The sequence below is a fragment of the Humulus lupulus genome, chromosome 5 (assembly GCF_963169125.1).
Source record: "Humulus lupulus chromosome 5, drHumLupu1.1, whole genome shotgun sequence".
Taxonomy (NCBI): Eukaryota; Viridiplantae; Streptophyta; class Magnoliopsida; order Rosales; family Cannabaceae; genus Humulus; species Humulus lupulus.
Genome location: NC_084797.1, coordinates 92,980,614 through 93,001,437, shown reverse-complemented (window position 1 = coordinate 93,001,437; position 20,824 = coordinate 92,980,614). Strand labels below are relative to the sequence as shown.

The 20,824-nt window shown below is 40.3% G+C and overlaps 1 protein-coding gene across 1 annotated transcript; it reads right to left on the bottom strand.

Annotated features, from left to right (window-relative positions):
- Window positions 1–10,139: 10,139 nt before the first annotated feature.
- Window positions 10,140–13,423, bottom strand: LOC133777528 (ras-related protein RABC1-like). Its single transcript, XM_062217183.1, has 6 exons — window positions 13,105–13,423; window positions 12,834–12,902; window positions 11,986–12,051; window positions 11,124–11,245; window positions 10,830–10,958; window positions 10,140–10,465 (listed from the first exon to the last, which is right to left on the bottom strand). The coding sequence occupies exons 1-6, from the start codon at window positions 13,235–13,237 to the stop codon at window positions 10,352–10,354; spliced, it is 633 nt and encodes a 210-aa protein (XP_062073167.1). The 5' UTR covers window positions 13,238–13,423; the 3' UTR covers window positions 10,140–10,351.
- Window positions 13,424–20,824: the final 7,401 nt, after the last annotated feature.

Sequence of the window (20,824 nt, the reverse complement as noted above, 5' to 3'; positions counted from 1 at the left end):
ACTTGCTTTGGCGTCAATGGAGCTAGAGTGATTGTTCGTTGACAGAACGTGAATGAGTACTTGTTGGTGAAGCCATCATGCTGGACTCGCCGATCAAATAGCCAAGGCCTTCCTAGAAGGAGGTGTCCAGCTTGCATGGGAACCACATCGCACAATACCTCATCCTCATACTTGCCAATTCGAAATGATACCAGCACCTATTTTGTAACCCTCACTTCACCACTATCATTCAACCACTGCAACTTGTATGGACAAGGATGTTTAAGCGTTGGGAGCCCTAGCTTGTCAACCATGGAAGAACTAGCAACGTTAGTACAACTACCTCCATCAATAATCACACTACATACCTTGCCTTTCACATGACAACGAGTGTGAAAGATGTTCTCTCGCTGCACCTCTTCTTCCTCTTCTTTTGCTTGCAAATTTAAGGCTCGTCGTGTGATTAGTGCAAGCATCTCACCAGATTCTGCCCCAAACTCCTCATCATCGATAGAAACATCTTCTAATGGTGGCATGTCAGCAAGATCTTCATCTTCAGAATCGAGCTCGCCACTTTCTCGAATCACCATAACTCTCTTGTTTGGACATTGGCTAGCTATGTGTCCTCGCCCCTGACATTTGAAACACTTTATCTCACTAGAACGGGACGAAGTAGGGGCTGTTTTACCTTGAGGGGTCGTGGCTGGTTTTGGTGTAAAGGATGAAGTAGGTTGGTCTTCTTCCTTCTTTGGATAGTTCGACCGCCAAGGTGTTGCACTTGTACTACCCCTCTTGAGCTGCCTCTCAACTTTGATTGCCATATGCACCAAATCTTCCAATTCCACATAATGGTGTAGCTCAATTGGATTAGCAATCTCTCGGTTCAAGCCATTCAAAAACCTTGCCATGGTTGCCTCCCGATCCTCTTCAACATTGGCTCTAATCATAGCCATCTCCATCTCCTTGTAATACTCATCAACACTCTTGGAACCTTGACGAAGGCCCTGCAACTTAAGGTATAGATCTCGATAATAATGAGATGGTACAAACCGTCGCCTCATCACCCTCTTCATTGCCTCCCATGTGTCAATAGGTCGATCTCCACTCCGCCTCCTGTTGATGCACAACTGATCCCACCAAACAATAGCATAATCAGTAAACTCAATGGCAGCTAGTTTTACCTTCTTCATGTCGGAGTAGTTGTGACAATCAAAAACTAACTCCATCTTCTTTTCCCACTCAAGGTATGCCTCAGGATCGCTCTTCCCCTGAAATGCTGGAATTCTCATCTTTATATTTCCTAAATAATCATCTACCTGGTTCCTAGCTTCTCTATCCCGACCATACCTCCTATGGTTACCCGCCGACATCCTATCAAACTCTTCATCAGAAACTAACCCTTCCAAATCCCCTTCATTCTCATCCTCCCTTTGGTACACCCTATTCCTCCGTGGCCTCCGTTGTGTTCCTTCTTCTACCCTATCCAACCTCTCATGTATTTGCTCACACTCCGCTCTCATCATCCTTCGCATCTCCCCAATTAGTGCTTGCATTTGCAGATTCGGAACTTCAAGTGGTGGAATATCATTGCTTGCATTTTTCTCTGGATTTTGTGCCATGATGGAAATCTGCAAAATAAGGTTAGAATAATATGGAGAAAAGACCTCACCACACTCCCTCACGTGTTTCGCTCAAATAATATTTTCACTCAAATCCCCTCGTGTTTCACTCAATTTCAATGGCTTTTACCCTCAAATAGGCTCACACCTCTGCCTTTTTCCACTCGTATTCTTCTTTAAGTTCTTTCAAAACTAATCCAACGGTAATATGGAGTATTCAAGCAGCAAATCTAACCAAACGAACACCGACGAAAATTGGTGAAAATGACGAAAAAATGATGATTTTTGGAACACTTGTGTGGGGTTTTGGTCAAAAGGCCTCTAGACCATAAGGAACAAGAATAGAACAAAAATTTTTTTTTTTAGAGTTCGGATCCCCTTGAAATTAAGAACACCAAAGAACCAATCCGAAAACCAAGCAAACTGTGGTACTATAACAGATTCAAGAACAATCCCAATAACAGAAAACGATTATTCCCAAAATCTAATCTGTGATTCAACCAATAAAATCAAAACCAAACTAATTTGTGGCACTATAACAGTCTCGGATTCCACAACAAATAAAGGAACCAATTGAAACCAGGGACACAATTGAAACAAGGGAATTATCAATACCAACTTCGGATTTCATAACAAGAACATGAGAAACCCAAGGCAAAATTCGGATTTAACAATAAGAATAAGATAAACTCAAGCCCAACTCAGATTTCACCATAAGAACAAGAGAAATCTCAAACCCAATTTCAGATTTTACAATAAGAACAAGAGAAACTCAATCCCAATTTCAGATTTCACAATTAAGAACCCTAATTCAAGATTTTTAGAAACGAAAAGAAAACAAAATAGGGGAAATTTCAGAAACCCTAATTCAATTGCAATATTTGAACAAAGAAACGAAATGGAAAAAAAAAGATAGGCAAACCGTATGAACCTAGGCTCGGATTTCAAACAAGGAAACAATTGAAATAAGGAAAACAACAAGCTCTAGAATAGTTTCAGATTTCACAAGGAAACAAGGACAAAGAAATCAAAACACGAGTAGATGATGAAATATTATTTTTTTTTTTTCTAATATAGAAACACGAATTGAAAGAAAAACACAAAGTAAAGGATAGGCCAAACCGGATGATCCTAAGCTCTGATACCAACTGATACGAACCACGCCAACAAGTGTGACGAAACCCGACACCAAATATGGAACAGCCACCAAGAACACACGAGATTGGAATGGAACCGCGACCCAATGCTTAGCCAAGCACGAACCTTGGTATGAGGAAGACGCCACAAACGGGGATGGAATCCGTTTGATAAGTCAGGATGAACGCCACAAGGAATCTCCTTGATAAGTTCAAAAGTTTCTTCAAGAACTCAAGAAGAAATAAACTCACAATTTCATTCAACATAATCTGATTTTTTTCCAAATGTTTTCAAGGCCTTATATAGCCGAAAATTACATCAATTCAAGCCCATTTGTCTTCCTAAAAACCGAAATATTAAAGACAAGCCTTTTGTCTTCCTAATGAAACCGAAAAATAAAGACAACCCTTTGTCTTCCTAATGAAAACCGAAATTTAAAGACAACCCTTTGTCTTCCTAATGAAAACCGAAATTTAAAGACAACCCTTTGTCTTCCTAATTAAAACCGAAAATTAAAGACAAAAAAAGACTCTTGGACTCACACAAGTCAAGTGTTTGACTTATCACAAAATAAACAAAGACTAAAAAAACGTGATTAAAAATAAAAAGACTCATTACAGGAAGCTAAATATTGATCAAGCTCCTAAACTGGTGTCCTCATCATTCCTCCCCTCTTGACTTGGATCAACTGGAACTTGACTTGGATTTTTAGTCTTGGTGTCCTCATCATGAAGGCCTTTTCAAAAACCTTGGCATATGTAGTAACTTCAGGCACTAAAGTGATTCTAACATCCCGTGTTACCATAGGGTTTAGTCCTTGAACAAACACTCTTTCCTGGCCGCATCAGTTGACACCAAATCAGAGGCAAATTTGGCCAACCTGTTGAATATCAAGGCATAGTCAATCACCAACATGTTGCCCTGAACCAAACTGGTGAACTCCTTCACCTTGGCAGTTCGAACTGCGTCATTGTAATACTTTTCATTAAAGAAATCTCGGAACTCATCTTAGCAACGTTTCGAGTCTGGGACGCAACCTCCCACAAACTACGGGCATCATCCCACAGCATATAAGTGGCACATGCCACCCGTCATTGCTTACCACCCTCATAAAGTCGAGGGTGGATCAGCCCTGAGTGGATTTTGGCCTCTCTCCAAAGTTGGAGAGTGTTGCTTCCTGAATCATTCATACAATGGCTCCCACCTATTCTCAACATCAGGTTGTATCACTATTGGTACCATTGCAGGTGGCGCTTGTGACGCCCCACGTCACTATGGCTGCTTTCTGGAATGACGACTAGCCCTACAAACCAAGACAAGTCTTTCCAGCGTGCTTTGTCCTCACTCGCACACTTCCTGGAAAAACTTCCCAGGAGGTTACCCATCCCTAGATTACTCCAGGCCAAGCACGCTTAACTATGGAGTTCTCAAGTGATGGGCTACCGAAAAGAAGATGCACCTTCCTGATATAAGTAGTACCCATTAATCCATTTAAGCCCTCTTCAACTGTGTAGTCCCATACCCACACAGTCTTAGAATCATCACACTTGACCTTCCCCAGGCGGTGTGGGATTGCACAGCTTACCCGGTCTTTCTCCTTACGGATCACGGGATTCTGACTGTCACAATCACCCCCCCTTACGGGCCCGACGTCCCCGTCGGCCACACTTCCGGCTGGGTCAAGGCTCTGATACCATTATGTGACGCCCCACGTCACTATAGCTGCTTTCTGGAATGACGACTAGCCCTACAAACCAAGACAAGTCTTTCCAGCGTGCTTTGTCCTCATTCGCACACTTCCTGGAAAAACTTCCCAGGAGGTTACCCATCCCTAGATTACTCCAGGCCAAGCACGCTTAACTATGGAGTTCTCAAGTGATGGGCTACCGAAAAGAAGATGCACCTTCCTGATATAAGTAGTACCCATTAATCCATTTAAGCCCTCTTCAACTGTGTAGTCCCATACCCACACAGTCTTAGAATCATCACACTTGACCTTCCCCAGGCGGTGTGGGATTGCACAGCTTACCCGGTCTTTCCCCTTACGGATCACGGGATTCTGACTGTCACAGCGCTGGTGGAGCAACGTTCCCTGGCAGAACCTACTGTCTCATATGTGTAATCTCATCCTTTTGTCTCTGCAACCTCGCTTGCATTTTTGCAAACATCTGCTGCCAATTCAGAGGGGCAGGCGGAGGGTTCGAGCCCTTGTTATCATCTATAGCCTCGATAGCGGCGTCAGCTAGTCAATTTGATTGCCTTGGAGGCATAACTCCCCAAGTATATTTGCAATCAACAACTCGGCTTATGAAGCAATGATAACAATGTCCAAAAACTGTCCCACGGTCCAAAACCAAACAATTTAACCATTCACATACATTAATAGTGCTAATAAGCATATCTTTTTACATTCACAAGTAGTGAAGGGTTGGGCCCTATCAGTATACTTCATGCTCCATATTCTATCATGCAGATAAGGCATATGATTCAATTAAGCAGTTAGAAACATATTCAACACATTAGTTACTGAACCATGAGTAGAGCTTGTCTTTAGCCGCGAGAGTACATCTTCAGTAGATCTTGAGGAACCATAAATCCTTGGTAGCTCTGATACCAAGTTGTAACGCAATACTAATCTTGGACCGTTATACTGTGTGTTTAAAATAGTGCTTAACTCGTTAAGCGAGTCATTTGGACTCAAAAGTGTAATTAAAATTAAAGTGTCGTTTAGGTGTTAAAAGTTTTGGTCAAAATGATTAAACTTTTCATTTAAACTTTAAATATATTTACATGGAATCCCAAAAAAACTTTTATACAAAGATATAATTACCACCAAAGTTACAAAAATAGCCGGCCTAAGCGACAAAACTTTGACTGGTAAGTTCCTCCAAATCCCTCGACCATGGTGGCCGACCAGACCAAACATGTAAGCGTCGCTCCAAATGTTTAAGACATGAATCAAGATTTCTGGTTTGCTCGGTCATGGATTCAGACATAAGAAAGGTTTGGTTTACTAATTCTTCCTGAGGCCTATTTCAGTATCAAAGAATGTAACCATGAAGCTTATAGTAGTAGTCACTGGTACAACATGAGATATCAAAGTTATTGTAATGAGGTATTCTTGATTGGCTTCAGTTGTTCTTGAATATGTTGTCGGTAGCTTTCTTGCATGGGTCTCTTTTGATAGCAAATGCAAAATTATGAGTGGTGTAAGTAGAAGAGAATTGCGGTTGAGCACTCTATCTTTGATGCTCTTTTTGTGTGATGAAAGAAAAAACTCTATTGATGGAGGATATATGATTTGTGAGAAGAATTTGTCCATGAAATTGAGAGAAACTATCATGCAATTCTGTAATATAGTTGGGGCATATTTGTAAAATTGGCTCGTTGCGGGCATAAATGTTAATATATGTGAGTAAATGATTGAGACCACATTATTATGTGGAAATATTTGCAGTATACGGCTCGAGGCGATCCTAGTGAGCGGATTAGCAGAATGGTCACAACGGGGTTTAATACCTGGTTCGAGGTGAGCCTAGGGGTATTTTGGGAAGTTTAATGTATATTTGGGGTTTATTGAGTGATGGGAAAGTAATTGGAAATTGAATGGGCATGTCGGGATTAATTGGGAATTTTGAGGACTACTCGAGGATTGAGTGGGAAATTTGGCAAATGACGATTTTGCCCTTGGAGCCATTTAAGGTTAAGGGTATACTTAGGGGGGTAATATGGTATTTTTGGTATGTGGATAGGCTCATTAGAAGCCTGTAGACACAAGGAAATAGGTAGAGTCTCTCTCTCTCTCTCTCTCTCTCTCTCTCTCTCTCTCTCTCTCTCTCTCCCTCCCTCCCTCCCTCTCTCTCTCTCTCTCTCTCTCCTTAGTCGGTTTGGACTTCTTTCTTTGGTGGGCATTGAGGCTAGTAGAATTCTTGGTGAATTGCTAAGGAAAAGGCTGAGAATTGGAGCTTGGGAGCTCGAGAATTAAAGCTGGGATCACTGAAGGTTTAACTTAGGGGCTTAATCTGCAGTAGGGGTAAGTGAATCTTTCTGTTCTTGACTGAATTATAAGTTTGGTTTAGATTTTTTACGTTCTAACTTTGGGTTTGGATTTTGGGTTGTGATGGAGTTTTGCCTGGGTTATTTGTTTAGTTTTGTTGATTGATAGTGTTTGGGAACATTTTGGAAGCTTAAATCTAGTTTTAGGTTAGGTCCAGGTTGAGTTTTAGGGGGTCAGTTTGGAGAAAACACAGAAAGGGATTTGGTTTCCTGGGTTTGTGGGGGCGTGCCGCAGCCCTATTTATGGGCACCGTGGCCCACATGGCCCCAGGAGCCTGGGGGGCCTTCTATTTCTTGGGCGCGCCACGACCCTCAGTTTCAGGTCGCGGCTCGCATGCTTGTTGGTTGGGGGCTGGCACCTCTATCTTGGAGCGTGATGCGACCCTCAGGGTCAGGTCATAGCCCACCTAGGCAACCCTAACTAGAATTTGTCTTAGGGCTTAGGGAGGCTCGGGAATTAAAACTTAAGCGCTCGGGATGATTTCTACTATCCGGTTTAGTAGAAATCGAGGTTCTAGAGACTAGTATTTGAATCCAAAGTTTTTAAATGGTTTAGAATCTTATGGCTATCCATTATTTCATTATGACTAGGTTTTAGCACAAGGGCTCAAGAATTAAGAATCGTGCTCGGGGTCGTCATACGCTTGTTGCTCGGGATCCGAGGTAAGAAAACTGCACCCATGTGGTTGTCATTGGGACTAAGATTCCCTATAATTGAATATACGTGTTCTGTGAGTTATATATCTGTTATGTGGGATATGAAAGTACGGCCTAAGGGTGTCGGGCCTGATGATAAGCATATTAGATACAGCTCGGCCTAAGTGAGCCGGGGTCAGCTAAATAATCAGAGACTCGGCCTAAGTGAGTCGGGGTCAGCTAAATAATCAGAGGACTCGCCCTAAGTGAGCCGGGATCAACTAAATAATCAGAGGACTCAACCTAAGCGAGCCAGAGTCAGCTAAGTAACCAGAAGCCTCGGCCTAAGGGCGCCGACACCTAAGTATTCGTATTATAGTTTGAGTTATATGTGAAGGCATATGATAATCGTTGCCTAGCTTGATACTTGTATTCTATTGATTAATTGAATTAATTGGTTTAAAGTTTATTAATCACTCTTGTGCTATATATGTTTGTTATTTTTAAGTTTTCTTACTTGGCCTTGGCTCACGGGTGCTACGTGGTGTAGGTAAAGGAGTTGATAGCTAGACCAGCCATGAGTTGGAGAGTTTCAAGGGCGATGTGTACATATGCAGCCTGCTCGATTGCCACGGTCGGGATAGCTTGGGAGGAACTAAGGTTAAACCCTATTTTACTGCTTATGACGGCTAAATTGTATATGTTTATCTTTTACAAGTTCGTAAACTTATTTTTGGGATCCTGTGTACAAACTTAATATTTTAATGAAAAATAATCATTTTTTTGACCAAATCTTTTATTACTTGACCTTGACTTAGTTTTTAATTACACATTTAAGTTCAAACGACTTGCTTAGCAGGTTAAGCACTATTTTAAACACATAGTGTAACAGTCTTGGTTATCCAGGACGTTACATAAAATTTCTTCCAACTCAAAAATATCCTTCTCACTCTCCATGACAATGAGCTCGCCCCAATCATTAACGGCCATAACAACCACAAACAACCTAGCAGACAACTTGATTGATCTCCCAAACAAATTGAGTCTGCTAATGGAAGGGCCTAAGTGCTATATGAACCAACTAACAGTCCTTGTGTCTATGTACGGGCCATCCTCTTTAATGAAGGTGTCAAAACCTGCATTGTGCACTTCGTCCTTCTACTCTAGGTTCAGTGTCTTCGCTATACGAGCCAACCTCTCAAACGAGCATCTACCATACACCCTCACTTCATCCAAATTTAACGTTGCATCTTCCTCACCGACCTCAGATCTTTTATCTTTATCGTCACCCAGAGTTCCAATTCATTGAAAATTATCAATATAGAAAATTCCAACTAAGTACGCATGAAACGAAGTAGTACATGATATTACATTGGGATATGAAACAATTACTGATGGCAAAAAATAGTCATCTCAATAAATTATGTTGAATATCAATAATAGAAATTCATCAACTTGTATCACATTACACACATTGCAAAAAGAAAAGCCAACAAAACAGAAAACATCACCAATATAATGAAAAAAGAAAAGAAACAAGATAATTCAACTCATAGTTCTAGGCACACAATAAACTCAATTGAATATAATTCTACCAAATTTATCAATTTCTCCCTCAAATTCTCTCACCAACAAAACCAAAATTCACCACCAACTGAAAATAATGACTCTTTATTAGGGCTCAAGCACATTTACATGACCTAATCAAAATCTCATGAACCACATAAACAACTCATGGAATGAATAACATCATATTTCAACCCACAATAAAAATACTCATACCCAGTCCCTTTTCTTCGAAAAAAAAAACTAAATCAATAGATAGACCAAATGATAATTTCATACGCCCCAAACCAGCTAAAGCATATTATAAACACATTAATACAAAATCATTGCCAAACTCAGAAACATTATGCCCCTAAACAAACTGAATAAATTCCTTGTATAAAAAATTAATAACAAAATAAATTATTAACTTTAACCCCTAAAAATTGTCTTAAATAGTTATAAAAATCATATTCGGAATGTATTTAGAAAATGACATCCCCTAAACAAATGGTCATCTCAAAATGCACCAAAAAAAACTTGCAAAACAAATTCTGAAACTCAAACTCACAAAGCCAAAAACCCTATAACGAAGTCCCAACAATGGACACTTATTCAGCACTACAAACACAAAAATAATATTGAACTAAACCAACAAACAATTTGAGAAGAAAAAAATCAATAGAAGATAGGAACGATTTCAAAACCTACATTCAATTTCTAAAAAGTAAACTCACTCACTCCATCATTCTCCTCAAGAACTCCGACTTCACTCCGATGCAGCCCCTTCTTCTGGACTCGTTATAGAGAATTACAAAGTAAACTCACTTTTAAAAATGGGAACGAGTAGTGGAGAGTGGTAAGTTATTGAGTAGTACACAGCGGTTTGAGAGGAATGAGGGGTTAATGCATATAAAGTAAATGTCACGTCACTAAGATGTTTTTTCAAAAATATAATTTTTTATTACATAAACAATCATTACCAAATATTTTAATATTAAAACACAATTGGTTACCCCTGCTATGCCTACAAATGTACCCTAAACTCACCCCTATCCCTTAAATTTCAATCCAATGGCTACTTTTCAAATATGGAATGCACAGGCGAGACAAAATCAGTGACATAAACTACAGGGGAAATTGTTAGCTGCATTTCATGGGAAGACATTACCAAACAATTGTCTCTTTATGGATTTCAGAAAGTACATGGAAAGAATTTCCAAGTCAAACAACATAATTTTTTTCTTTTTTCTTTAGTTTCTAATTGATTTCAACAAATTTAAAGGTACATATTTTTTCATATATAAGTTGTTGGAGGAAAGAGAAGAGAAGGCGCTTGGACACGGGTGTGAGAAAGAGTCTAGGACAGAGAAGCCAGATCACCATGAGCAACAGCCGCTTGTTGAAGCATCAGTTTGTATCGGTTTTTCTGTGAATATGTTCTTTTTAACACCTGCTGAGCCCTCAGCTAAGAGACTTGGCGTTTCCAAAATCTGCCATTACCAATATGAGTTTAATTTAATTCGAAGTCAATGCACCAATTCCCATTTACAGAAATGTTTCAGGATCCTATGACTAAAATGCCCAAAGATATAATGATGCTAAACCAACACCGATGATATAGTGATGCTAATACCCAAAGTTAGATCAGGTGACCATTCATCACGTGTAATAATAGAATAGCATGGATATCTAAGTAGTTGTGACTACAAACTGTCTTGTCTTGAAAGCCTAATCTGATGGTCCTTTATAAACATGTAACTTTCGTTTAAAATTACTCGAAAGAAAAAGTATGAGAGGACTACAATTTTCGTCACAAACAAGTAAAAGAAACATAGACGACAAAACTTTGCATACCTTTAACACAAGCTCCTCAAAGCATTGCTCTACATTTATTCGAGTCTTTGCACTGCATTCTAGATACAGGCATCCAAATTCCCTTGCAAACTCAATTCCCTCTTTCTTACTGACAACCCTCTCGCTTTCCTGGAAGACAAGAAACCCTTATCATAAATTAATAAAAAATATATACATATACATATAAAACAATCTAGAATATTAACCTTAATTATCACTCTGGATCAAAGCAAATCTATACATTTTGTGATAAATTTGAAGTGGATATATGAAGGTAGATTTCAGAAGACTTACCCTATCAACTTTGTTGCCAACAAGCATCTTGATGCAATCTTGGTTTGTTGAGTATAGATCGATTTCCTTGGCCCATATCTCAGATAAATTTGTAAATGTTTCTCGGCGTGTTACATCATACACTGTAATCATAGAATTAGTTAATTGCAAAGTTCAGAACTATTACTTCAGAGTGCAGGAAAAGTTGGGTGCATACAGACAATAATTAATGTAAAAAAAAACAATAAGAATCTGTAGAGGAGAGGTGCCAAATCTTGAAAATCAATACTAGGTTTTAGTGATTAGACAGGAAAAATATTCTACTTTAAACACAACGGATGTAGACAGGAAAAATTATCTACTTCCAGAAATCAGATCGATTGTTATAATCCTAGTTAAATAGTCCAATTACATTAACTACTACTTTATTCTAGTATATAGAGAAGTTGGTTTAAGCTGTCAGACAAAAATTTGAATTCTTTCCTTTGCAAGAAACTGAATTACTCTGGTTAGACACCATATCTGGTTCTTCCAATATCATATAGGAAGAATCCAGGTTTCACTCAGGAATTTGAAAATTGACTCACACCAATAAAAAAAAAAAGTATCCAATTGTGTAAAAATACAGCAGCTAAGCAAATATCTTAGAAGACAAAAGCAGGCCTAAAATTAGAGATGAAAATTAAAAGAAGTGACAGGGCTATGACAAATGAATGAAAGATTTAAAATGCCAGTTAATGTAGTTACAGTCATAACTGAGCAAAAATATAATCACTACAAAGAATACGCTGAAATAAAAACTTACAAAAGAAATAAGAAAGAAAGAAAGAAAGAAGGAAAAAAAGTAGGAAAAAGAATTTGCAGGAAAAAAAAAATACAGTACCCATAATTATTCCTTGAGCGCCTCGGTAATAAGAGCTAGTAAGTGTTCTAAATCTTTCTTGTCCAGCTGCATTACAAGACAAAAAAAACAAAGTCTAAAATTATCAACAGCTCTTTGCCTAATTAATTCTTCAATTAAACAATGAAAAAAAAATTAAAAACTTAATATAACTATTATCCACGTTTCACATAAATCAAGATGTAAATGTGTACTGTTTTCGCAATGAAAGAATGATTTAGAGAATCAGAAACCCACATTTCTATACTCATCTAATTGTACAAAATCTTAAAGACTTCATATCCGTGCGAAATGTGTTTTGTCAACGAGAAGTCGGTATTGGAGTGTCTTACAAGTCGATTAATATCTTTTCCACCCATTGCCAATTCGTTTTGAGTTTGCAACCTATAGTCCTTCTCTGTCAACCTTTCCTCTATCTCTTCCTAGAGTTGGGGAGGACAAGAGTAATTTGTGCCTCCCTTAAGTTGATTAGATTACTGGGTCTTCCAAACGATTGCACAATATGAATCAAATCTAGTTTCAACACATCAATATCAATGAATGCACTATTATAATTCAAAACGAACGAATCCTACTTTCTCTGTTACTCAAATATCTCCGGGCCAGAGTGGTGAAGACCATGATTTGCTTCAATTTGTCACAAGTACCTAGCAAATCTATCTAGCTAGAACAAACAAAGCTGCCAATATTCTTTTATGTTTCCCAGAACAAATTATGTTATTCCTAAAAAAAAATGATCCACAGTAAATAAGCACTTGCTAAAAGAGATTTTCATTTTGTTGTTAAACATACTAAATGTCAAAACACAACTAATGAGACAGTAAAATTACCTGTGTCCCATATTGCAAGCTTAAGCTTCTTGCCCCCAACAGTCACATGTTTAATCTTAAAATCCACACCTGAAAAGCAAGCACTACAACATAAAGTTTTGACACAAGAATGTCTAGTCGGTCATTCATATATTTCCATTTTTATGTTATGAATGTACTAGAAATAGTCCTAGAAAAGTAACATGATGATGACGATGATACAAATGAAGACACAGCTCAAGAAGAAAGTGGGAGAATTTAATAAATCAAATTAAATGGAAGGAAAACTGACCAATTGTAGGAGAGAGATCCTCAAAGGTAGTAGAAGTGAAAGTTAGGAGAAGAGTACTCTTTCCAACCCCTGAATCCCCAATCAAGAGCAGCTTGAACAAGTAGTCAAACTCCGGTTGGCTGGACGACTCCATTAAATTTACAAAAATCAGTAAGACAGAAAATGAAAGGTGTAGATCTCAATCACCTCTCTCTCTCTCTCTCTCTCTCTCTCTATATATATATATAATAAAAGAAAAAATCTTTACAGTTAAGAAAAGGGAAAAAGGAGAAAGAAAGAAAAGAATAAATGAAAGGGTTGAAGTTGGAGACGAGGGAAGAAAGGAAAGATCTAAAGACTTCTCAACTGCTCGTAATAAAATAAAGGTAGGTTGGTAGTTATTGAAAAGTATTGTCTTGGTATTATGTATTTATAAATAATGTTCATTTGGTATTCTGCATTTTAAAACCATACATATTTGGTACCTTGCATTTTAAAATTGTACATATTTGATACTTAATTTCAAATTTAATTAATAAAATTACCAAAATTTTATTAATTAGGATACAAAATATCTATGTTTTCAAAATACAGGATACCATATGAGCATTATTAAAAACAGAGAGTATCAAAATGATACTTTGCAAAAACAAAGGGTACCAAAAGAATAAATTCCCTAAAATAAATAATTAAATGGAAAGAAATGATATGATATAACAGTAGCAAAGAGCGGGAGGGATTAGAACCGACATTATTAAATTTCCTCATTCGCATTTCCATTTACACGTGGCGTGAGGGCAACGCCATGTGGTTGCTTCACAGTTTGCCCAATGCTTTCTTTATTTTTTTATTTTTTTTTATAAAATCTATCAAAATTTAACATGGAATTAGAATAGTGGTAGAATTAAATATAAATAGGGAAATTTTATGTTTTATGCATGATAACTTAGTTAAATTTTTCTATATGCCAACATAAGTTACTATATCAAATATACAATAATTTTAATTTTTTGGACAAAAATATCCCTAACAGTAAAACACTCATTTTCTCTCTTAGTCCGAACTCTCTTTCTCTAACGTCTCTCATTCTCTCACTCATTCTAATCTTTTTGATCTCGAAAAAATACCAAAATTAAAAAAAAAAAAACATTTGAAACAGACATTTGAGTGAAAAAATATGAACATTAAAAATTTTCGTCAAATTTCAATGTAGAGTATCAAAATTGCATCGAAAAAACATCGTTTTGGCAAAAAAATCAAGTTTTCATGTTTGCATCGCAAAAGCATCGAAACACCATCGATTTTGCATAGAAAAAGCATCGTTTTGGCCAAAAAATAAGTTTTCATGATTGTATCGCAAAAGCATCGAAACATCATCGATTTTGCATCGAAACACCATCGATTTTGCATCGAAAAAATATCGTTTTGGCCAAAAATCAAGTTTCATGATTGCATCGAAAAAGCATCGTTTTGGCCAAAAAAATAAGTTTTCATGATTGCATCGCCAAAGTATCGAAACACCATCGATTTTTCATTGTGAGAGAATGAGAGACGTTAGAGAGAGAGAGAGAGTTTGGACTGAGAGAGAAAACAAGTGTTTGAATGTTAGGAGTATTTTTGTCCAAAAAATTGAAAACTGTCATATATTTGGGATAGTAACTTATGTTGGCATATTAAAAAATTTCACTAAGTTATCATGCATAGAACATGAAATTTCCCTATTGTTATCCCTAAAAAATACGAGGATGATGTGGCAAATGAGAATGTGACACGCGACATCACAAATCAGGGAAAACGACAAAGTATTGAGAAAAAACCGACGGGCAAAAAAGATAGGTCCAGGGCCTAGGGAAGCCAACCAAGCCTAAAACCCCTAGGGGCGGTTAGCCCGACCCTTACCCCTAGGGGTGGTCGGCCTAAGCAGGCCCAAGGGCCTAGGAGTAGTCGACTTGACCCCCTACCCCTGGGGTGGTCGGCCTGACCTCAACCCCTAGGGTGGTCGGCCTAAGCAGGCCCAAGAGCCAACTGGGTGGTCGGCCCACCCTATTTGTCATAGGGTGGTCGGCCTAAACCCCCCAAGTACATTTCACTGAGAAATAATCACTCTCGTTCAAACTAAGATTAACAGGCCTAGCACCCAGAGGATCAACAGGTCCAGCACCCAGCAAGGTCACAAGTCTAGCACCCAAGCTTTAGTCGTCGGGCCTAGCACCTAAGTCTCATATACCAACAGAGACTTAACATTTTCCCTGAAGTTTCAATCGTGCATTATATCTACCACGATCTAAAGAAACAACGAGAAGACCCACGATCTCATGATCATGGGAAGGTGGACACGTCTCTCCATTACATGATAATCGTGTACCAAACCACGATCCCAGTACTACTGGTCATGTAACAACCCCTGGGTACTATAAATAAAGGAACAAGGGCTTCATTTACGGGGATTTTTTGGACTCTTTGCTGGATCACAATTTCTGGAATTTTGGAGATCTAAAGAACATTTGGGGAGAAATTATGGGCAAGTGAGAACGAGTGAATCCTTTGATTCAACAGTGTAATTTTCGAGTGATTCAATACTAAAAGCTAAGTGGATTAGGTTATTACTGTTCATCAAAACAGGTCTGAACCACTATAAAATTATTGTGTGTTTATTTAAGAAAATCGTACTCTGTCATTTATTTTATTTATTTAGTTCAAAAGGTGTCGTATACAGGACATACGACCGTTGGCCAATTTCACAGGTCAACATTTTGGTGCTTTCATTGAGAATAAGAAATCAAGAAACACACTTTCATCAATTTACGATGCCTCCAAAACCCGATCAGACAAAGAAGATTGCTCCCAGGGATCCCCTCACCCAGGATCCCATAGATCCCGTTAATGAACCTCAGGTGGAGGTAGGAGATCAACCTGATGTAGAAGATCCACATGACGCTCACCAGGAGGAGATGGCACAACTTCTGGCAAGGCAAGAGGTCTTTGCTGTAGAAATTTCCCTTCAAAGGGCGACTATGGAATGACAACGATGGGAGATCGATGAGCAGGCCCAGAGAATGATCCAGAGGGAACAGGAGGCTGACTAGAAGCACCAGGAGGCTGCTGTGGCCTTGGAGGTGGCTACTCAGTTAGCATGAGCTAACACTGAAGCTGCTGCTCAGGCGGTGAGGGAGGCTCAATCCAAAGCAGCAGGAATGCGAGACAATAGTAACAGAGAGTCCCAGGGGAGGAGTAGAACCCCAAGGACACTCTCAGAACTACTTTCCTAGAGACAGGATGAAGAGGCACAGTCCAAGACTGCCTCCTCCATGACTAAGAAGAATAACACTCCATCTTGGAGTAGGAGTATTACCAACCCAAAGGCCCCCTCCCAGGGGGACTGACGAAACAATGCAGGAGATGAGGGTCAAACATCTGAAAGGCGTGACATGAATGGAAATGGTTGCTCAAAGTCTCAAAGTCGTGTAGGAGGAGAAGCTCGGGGGCAGGGTCGCACCGACAGTGGCAAGGCGGACCTACCACCCCTACACCCTCAATCTCGCAAGGGAAAAGAACTGATGAATAACACAAATATTGTGTTCGATAGACTGGGGAAAGATGCGCAACCTCAGGATTTGAGGGAGGTCATCAACAGAAGGACCAATGCTCAAGAGGGGGTACTAGGGATATCCTCCCCACTTGGAGAAGTGATCCCACCAGCAGTACAGGCTCAAATAGATGCACTCGTTATGGTTGTTCAGGGTCTAACAAAGAAACCTTCAGATATCGAGCTGGCTCATAGAAGTGGGAGTCCTTTCAGTGCCAAGATCCAAGCTGCCTAACCACCACCGAAATACAAAGACCCCGAAACTTCCTACATACACTAGGAAGGAGGACCCGGTACGGCCATTGGGAAGTTCGAGGATCAGATGGAGTTACTCGGTGTGGAGCGTGATTATAGGTGCAGGGTATTCTCTACCACTCTCTCTGACTCTTGGAAGTTCTGTTGACCCAAGATTTGGCCAACCGAAACGGAGTCAAAATATGCTTGATATGAATGAAAGAGATGAGAAGAACGTAATGACAAAAGTAAATAAGACACAATATTTTATAGTGGTTCGGCCCCAGGGCCTGGTAATGACCTACGTCCACTTAGAATGATATTGATATAAAAACCAGAAGAGTGATCAAAGAACTAGGGTTCAATGAGTTTCACCACTTTCTCAAGAACAATACGATATTCCTAGGATAATTACTATAATCTCTCACGTATCAAAAGCCAAAAGTCCCCTCCCTTGAGCTATCTCTTGCTATTTATAGGCTCAAGGGGTATTACAAAAGATTGTTACAGATATTCTTTCCTGAATAATCGGATACTCAGGAGATTGTGTGAGATAAATTCAGGATTCATAAAGATCTTCCCATAAATGTTGCCTTGTACACGGAACTATCGACCAGACTGGTCGCGGGTAAGACAAGCTTACACTGCTTCTAATGTGTCCTCTGGTCGATACTCTAGCAGAATGTTTCCAGGTGTCAGCCACGTGTCCAGGGATTACTTGCCACATCACCAATGCTAATTTTATGGATAACATTTTCCCCCCAAGTTTATTTATCACGAGCAGTAAATAAACTTTTGGACGAACGACTCTTCGGTAACCCCACCTGACGTGTCAGAACCCTTCGTGTGTTCTTGAAAAAAGCAACCTACCTCTGTCCAATCACGTCCTTTCGGTTCCCCAGAAAAGATTTCGACGAACATCCCGCTTCCCCATACTTTGAAAAAGGGAAACTAATGATTATACTTTTTACTATCAGAAACAAACTTATATAAGACCTTCGAAGCCTTTATTTTCTTTTTACGCACGCCATCGTCTTCACAAGAAAACCTAAAATCCAGAGCCCTTAACGTTCCTAAATACCGCTCCGTCTGCACTTTCAGGACCCCATTCGAGAGCTTCTTGATCTCTGAAGATCTTTCTTCCATCTCCACGATCACTTTTCTTGGTAAGTTTTCGAGTTCCCACGCTTCTAATTTTTTGCGATGCATGCTTCTGACTGTGTACTGTTTGAGTTTATCTGCTTCTGGTTCGAGACGCTTGTAGACAGAATATTTTGTAGGCGAAATAGGGTTTCGAGTTAGTTTAAAATCAGAGATCATGCTTTTTAGGACGTAAAATCGAAGTAAAAATTCGATCTTTAGGCTAGTTGAAAAATAAATTTTTCCCACCCTAAGGGGAGTTGAAAAAGCTTTCTCAGAAAAACTTTTTGCTTTCACCCTTTGATCCGTTTTTCAAACTGTTCGTTGTAGAAAGATTTAGCTTTTTGTTAGAATGTTGTTGTATAAAAACTTAATTTTTATACTCGACCAGCGTTATTCTAAAAAGCTTTTAAAAGTTTTCTATCCTCACCTCCCCATTCTTCTGTATGCAGACTTTAATGCCAGATTTGTGGGGAGGTGAAAGGCCTATTGACGACGACCTTCTCGCCCAACTGCTCGAGGGAGAAGATCAACCAACTAACCGTGTCCACGAGATCCCTTTTTTCGCGATCTTCTTCCAGACCCCATCCTTCTCCTTCAATGGCCCGTTCCAAATCTTCAGGCAAGAAAAGACCCGAGTTTGAAAACAACCCAAATTCTCCTGCCCGGCCTGATTCGCAGCCAAGGGCTCCCTCGACCAGTGGTCGAGAAAATCTTGTTCCTGACCCTAATATTCAAATTAGGGCCAGCCCTCGCCATCAGAACTTGCCTAATGTCGAGTGGTATACTTCCCCAGCTAGTTCAGTAACTCTTCGAATGATTGTTAACTGCTTCAAGAGATTCCCCCTCACAGGGGTTTCCATTATACAACCTGCCGCAGACCAGAGGGCTAACCTCCCCGGAGGTGTCAAAAGCGCCTGGTCTCGGTATCATATTGAGGCGGGAGCTTATCTCCCTCTTCATCCCTTTTTTGTGGGGGTGGCCAATTATTTTGGTGTCGCCCCCTTCCAAATAACTCCAAACGGATATAGAATGTTGGCCGCACTCTATATCATGTATAAACTTAAGAAATGGCCAGAACCTTCACCCCACGAGGTCAACTATCTCTTTGACCTCAAGTCCAACCCGCAACAACACGGAACGGGTTTCTTCCATTTTTGTCACCAGGAAACCAATTGAACATTCCTGAGTGACACAACGCATATCTCGAATGTGGGGCAGTATAATAAGGAGTACTTCCTTACCCCGGACATATCCAACAACAACTTGGCCTTCGCACGAGGAGGTAAGCACCGTTTCTGACTGGTCGATACTTTTACTCAAGGTGTCTCCTTTCGTTTTTCTCAAACTGTAATCTGCTTTTCAGGCCCTTGGTTACGTCCGACCCCAACACCAGCCATGGTGTTGAGGTCTAATACTCTGGCCAGGATGTCCGACGCAGCAAAAAGCGTCAAGATCCTGGTAACCGAAGAAAACTTGAGGCGGTCTGGCCTCCTGGCTCCTCGCCATGAAACTAGAGGGTCCGTGGTGGACGAAGCCACTGCCGAGGGGGTTCCCGAGCAGCAACCTCCCATGTCTCCTCCTTGGAGGAGGCCAACGGGGATTACTATTAGGGAGCCCACGGGCAATCCTTCCGCAGAAAGGCCTTCTGCTCCCCAAGGCAAGGGGAAACAAAAGGCCAAAGAGCCAGCTGTGGACTTGGGAGAGTCCTCTGATGATAATGGTAACACTATTTTACTTTTAAATGGTTTGCCAATTCCCTGTCATTTGTTCGACGGGGAAGGAAATTTTACGTATACTCCAAAATTAGGGCCAGACTTCTTCATGCCAGATAATGAGTATATGACTAATAGAGTCAATAGTGTAGCGACCAGTAGTTGTAGCTCGGGTATTCACTTTGTTGCCTTTCTTCTGTTGCATATAATGTATTTCCATCTGCCTCTCATTCTTATCAGTTTTCTGCATTTACTTGCATGTAGATATGGCCACTCCCAATATCTTTGACATGTACCAGGCCGAGGAGGAAGAGGAGGTTCCCCAACTCCAGCGGAGATCCAAGAGGAGAACTGGCGAATCCAGCCGAGGCCCTCCAGCCAAGAAGGGTCGAACAGAAGACCTTCCCAAGGACGCGCCAACTGAGCAAACTCTTGGGCCAACGGGGCCAACGGGGCAAACTCATCCACCAGCTCCTACTGAGAAGCAGACTCCTCCTGCCCCACCAAATCCTCCGGCTGCGCCCACTAGAGAGGAAATTACCCGTGAAGAAGCTCTCGGGGCCAAACTCATGAGCCGTACCCTTCGATCAGCCAGGGATCGCCTTGACCGCATTGGCAAAGGTGACCGTGTCAGAGATGCAATGGTCGAGGCTCAAAACATGGGGGCCGACCAGGTTCTGAACAGGGCCCTAAATGAAATCTCCAGTGTGAGTACTTCTTCACTTTTTTAAGCCTTAGTCTTTTATTCTTCATAGCAGGCTCTAACTCTTTCCTTTGTTCACAGGCCTTGCTATCTGCTATCACTGCTCGTACCCGTATCCAGGCTTCCATCGAGCAGGCCAAGGCAAAGGCCACTGAGAGGCATCAAGTGAAGGCGGCTGAGGAGCTTTCGGCTGCAGAGGCTAGGCACGCCAAGGAGTTGGAGGCAATGGCTCGAGAAAGGGATGTTGCGGTGACCAAACTGTCAGAGGCTGAAGCTGCAAAAGATGCCGCGGTAAAGTTGAGGCAGCAGTATCGAGATTCCAACCAAACCCATCTTCGCGAGATCAAGCATCTGGGAGAGACA

Bases quoted from the DNA above. Each gene is read 5' to 3' on its own strand.
- LOC133777528 (XM_062217183.1), bottom strand. From the start codon at position 13,237: ATGGAGTCGTCCAGCCAACCGGAGTTTGACTACTTGTTCAAGCTGCTC. The intron at 12,903-13,104 runs GTCAGTTTTCCT...CTTGCTTTTCAG, and splicing joins GGATCTCTCTCCTACAATTG to GTGTGGATTTTAAGATTAAA. The intron at 10,466-10,829 runs GTATGCAAAGTT...TGGTAATGGCAG, and splicing joins TTGAGGAGCTTGTGTTAAAG to ATTTTGGAAACGCCAAGTCT.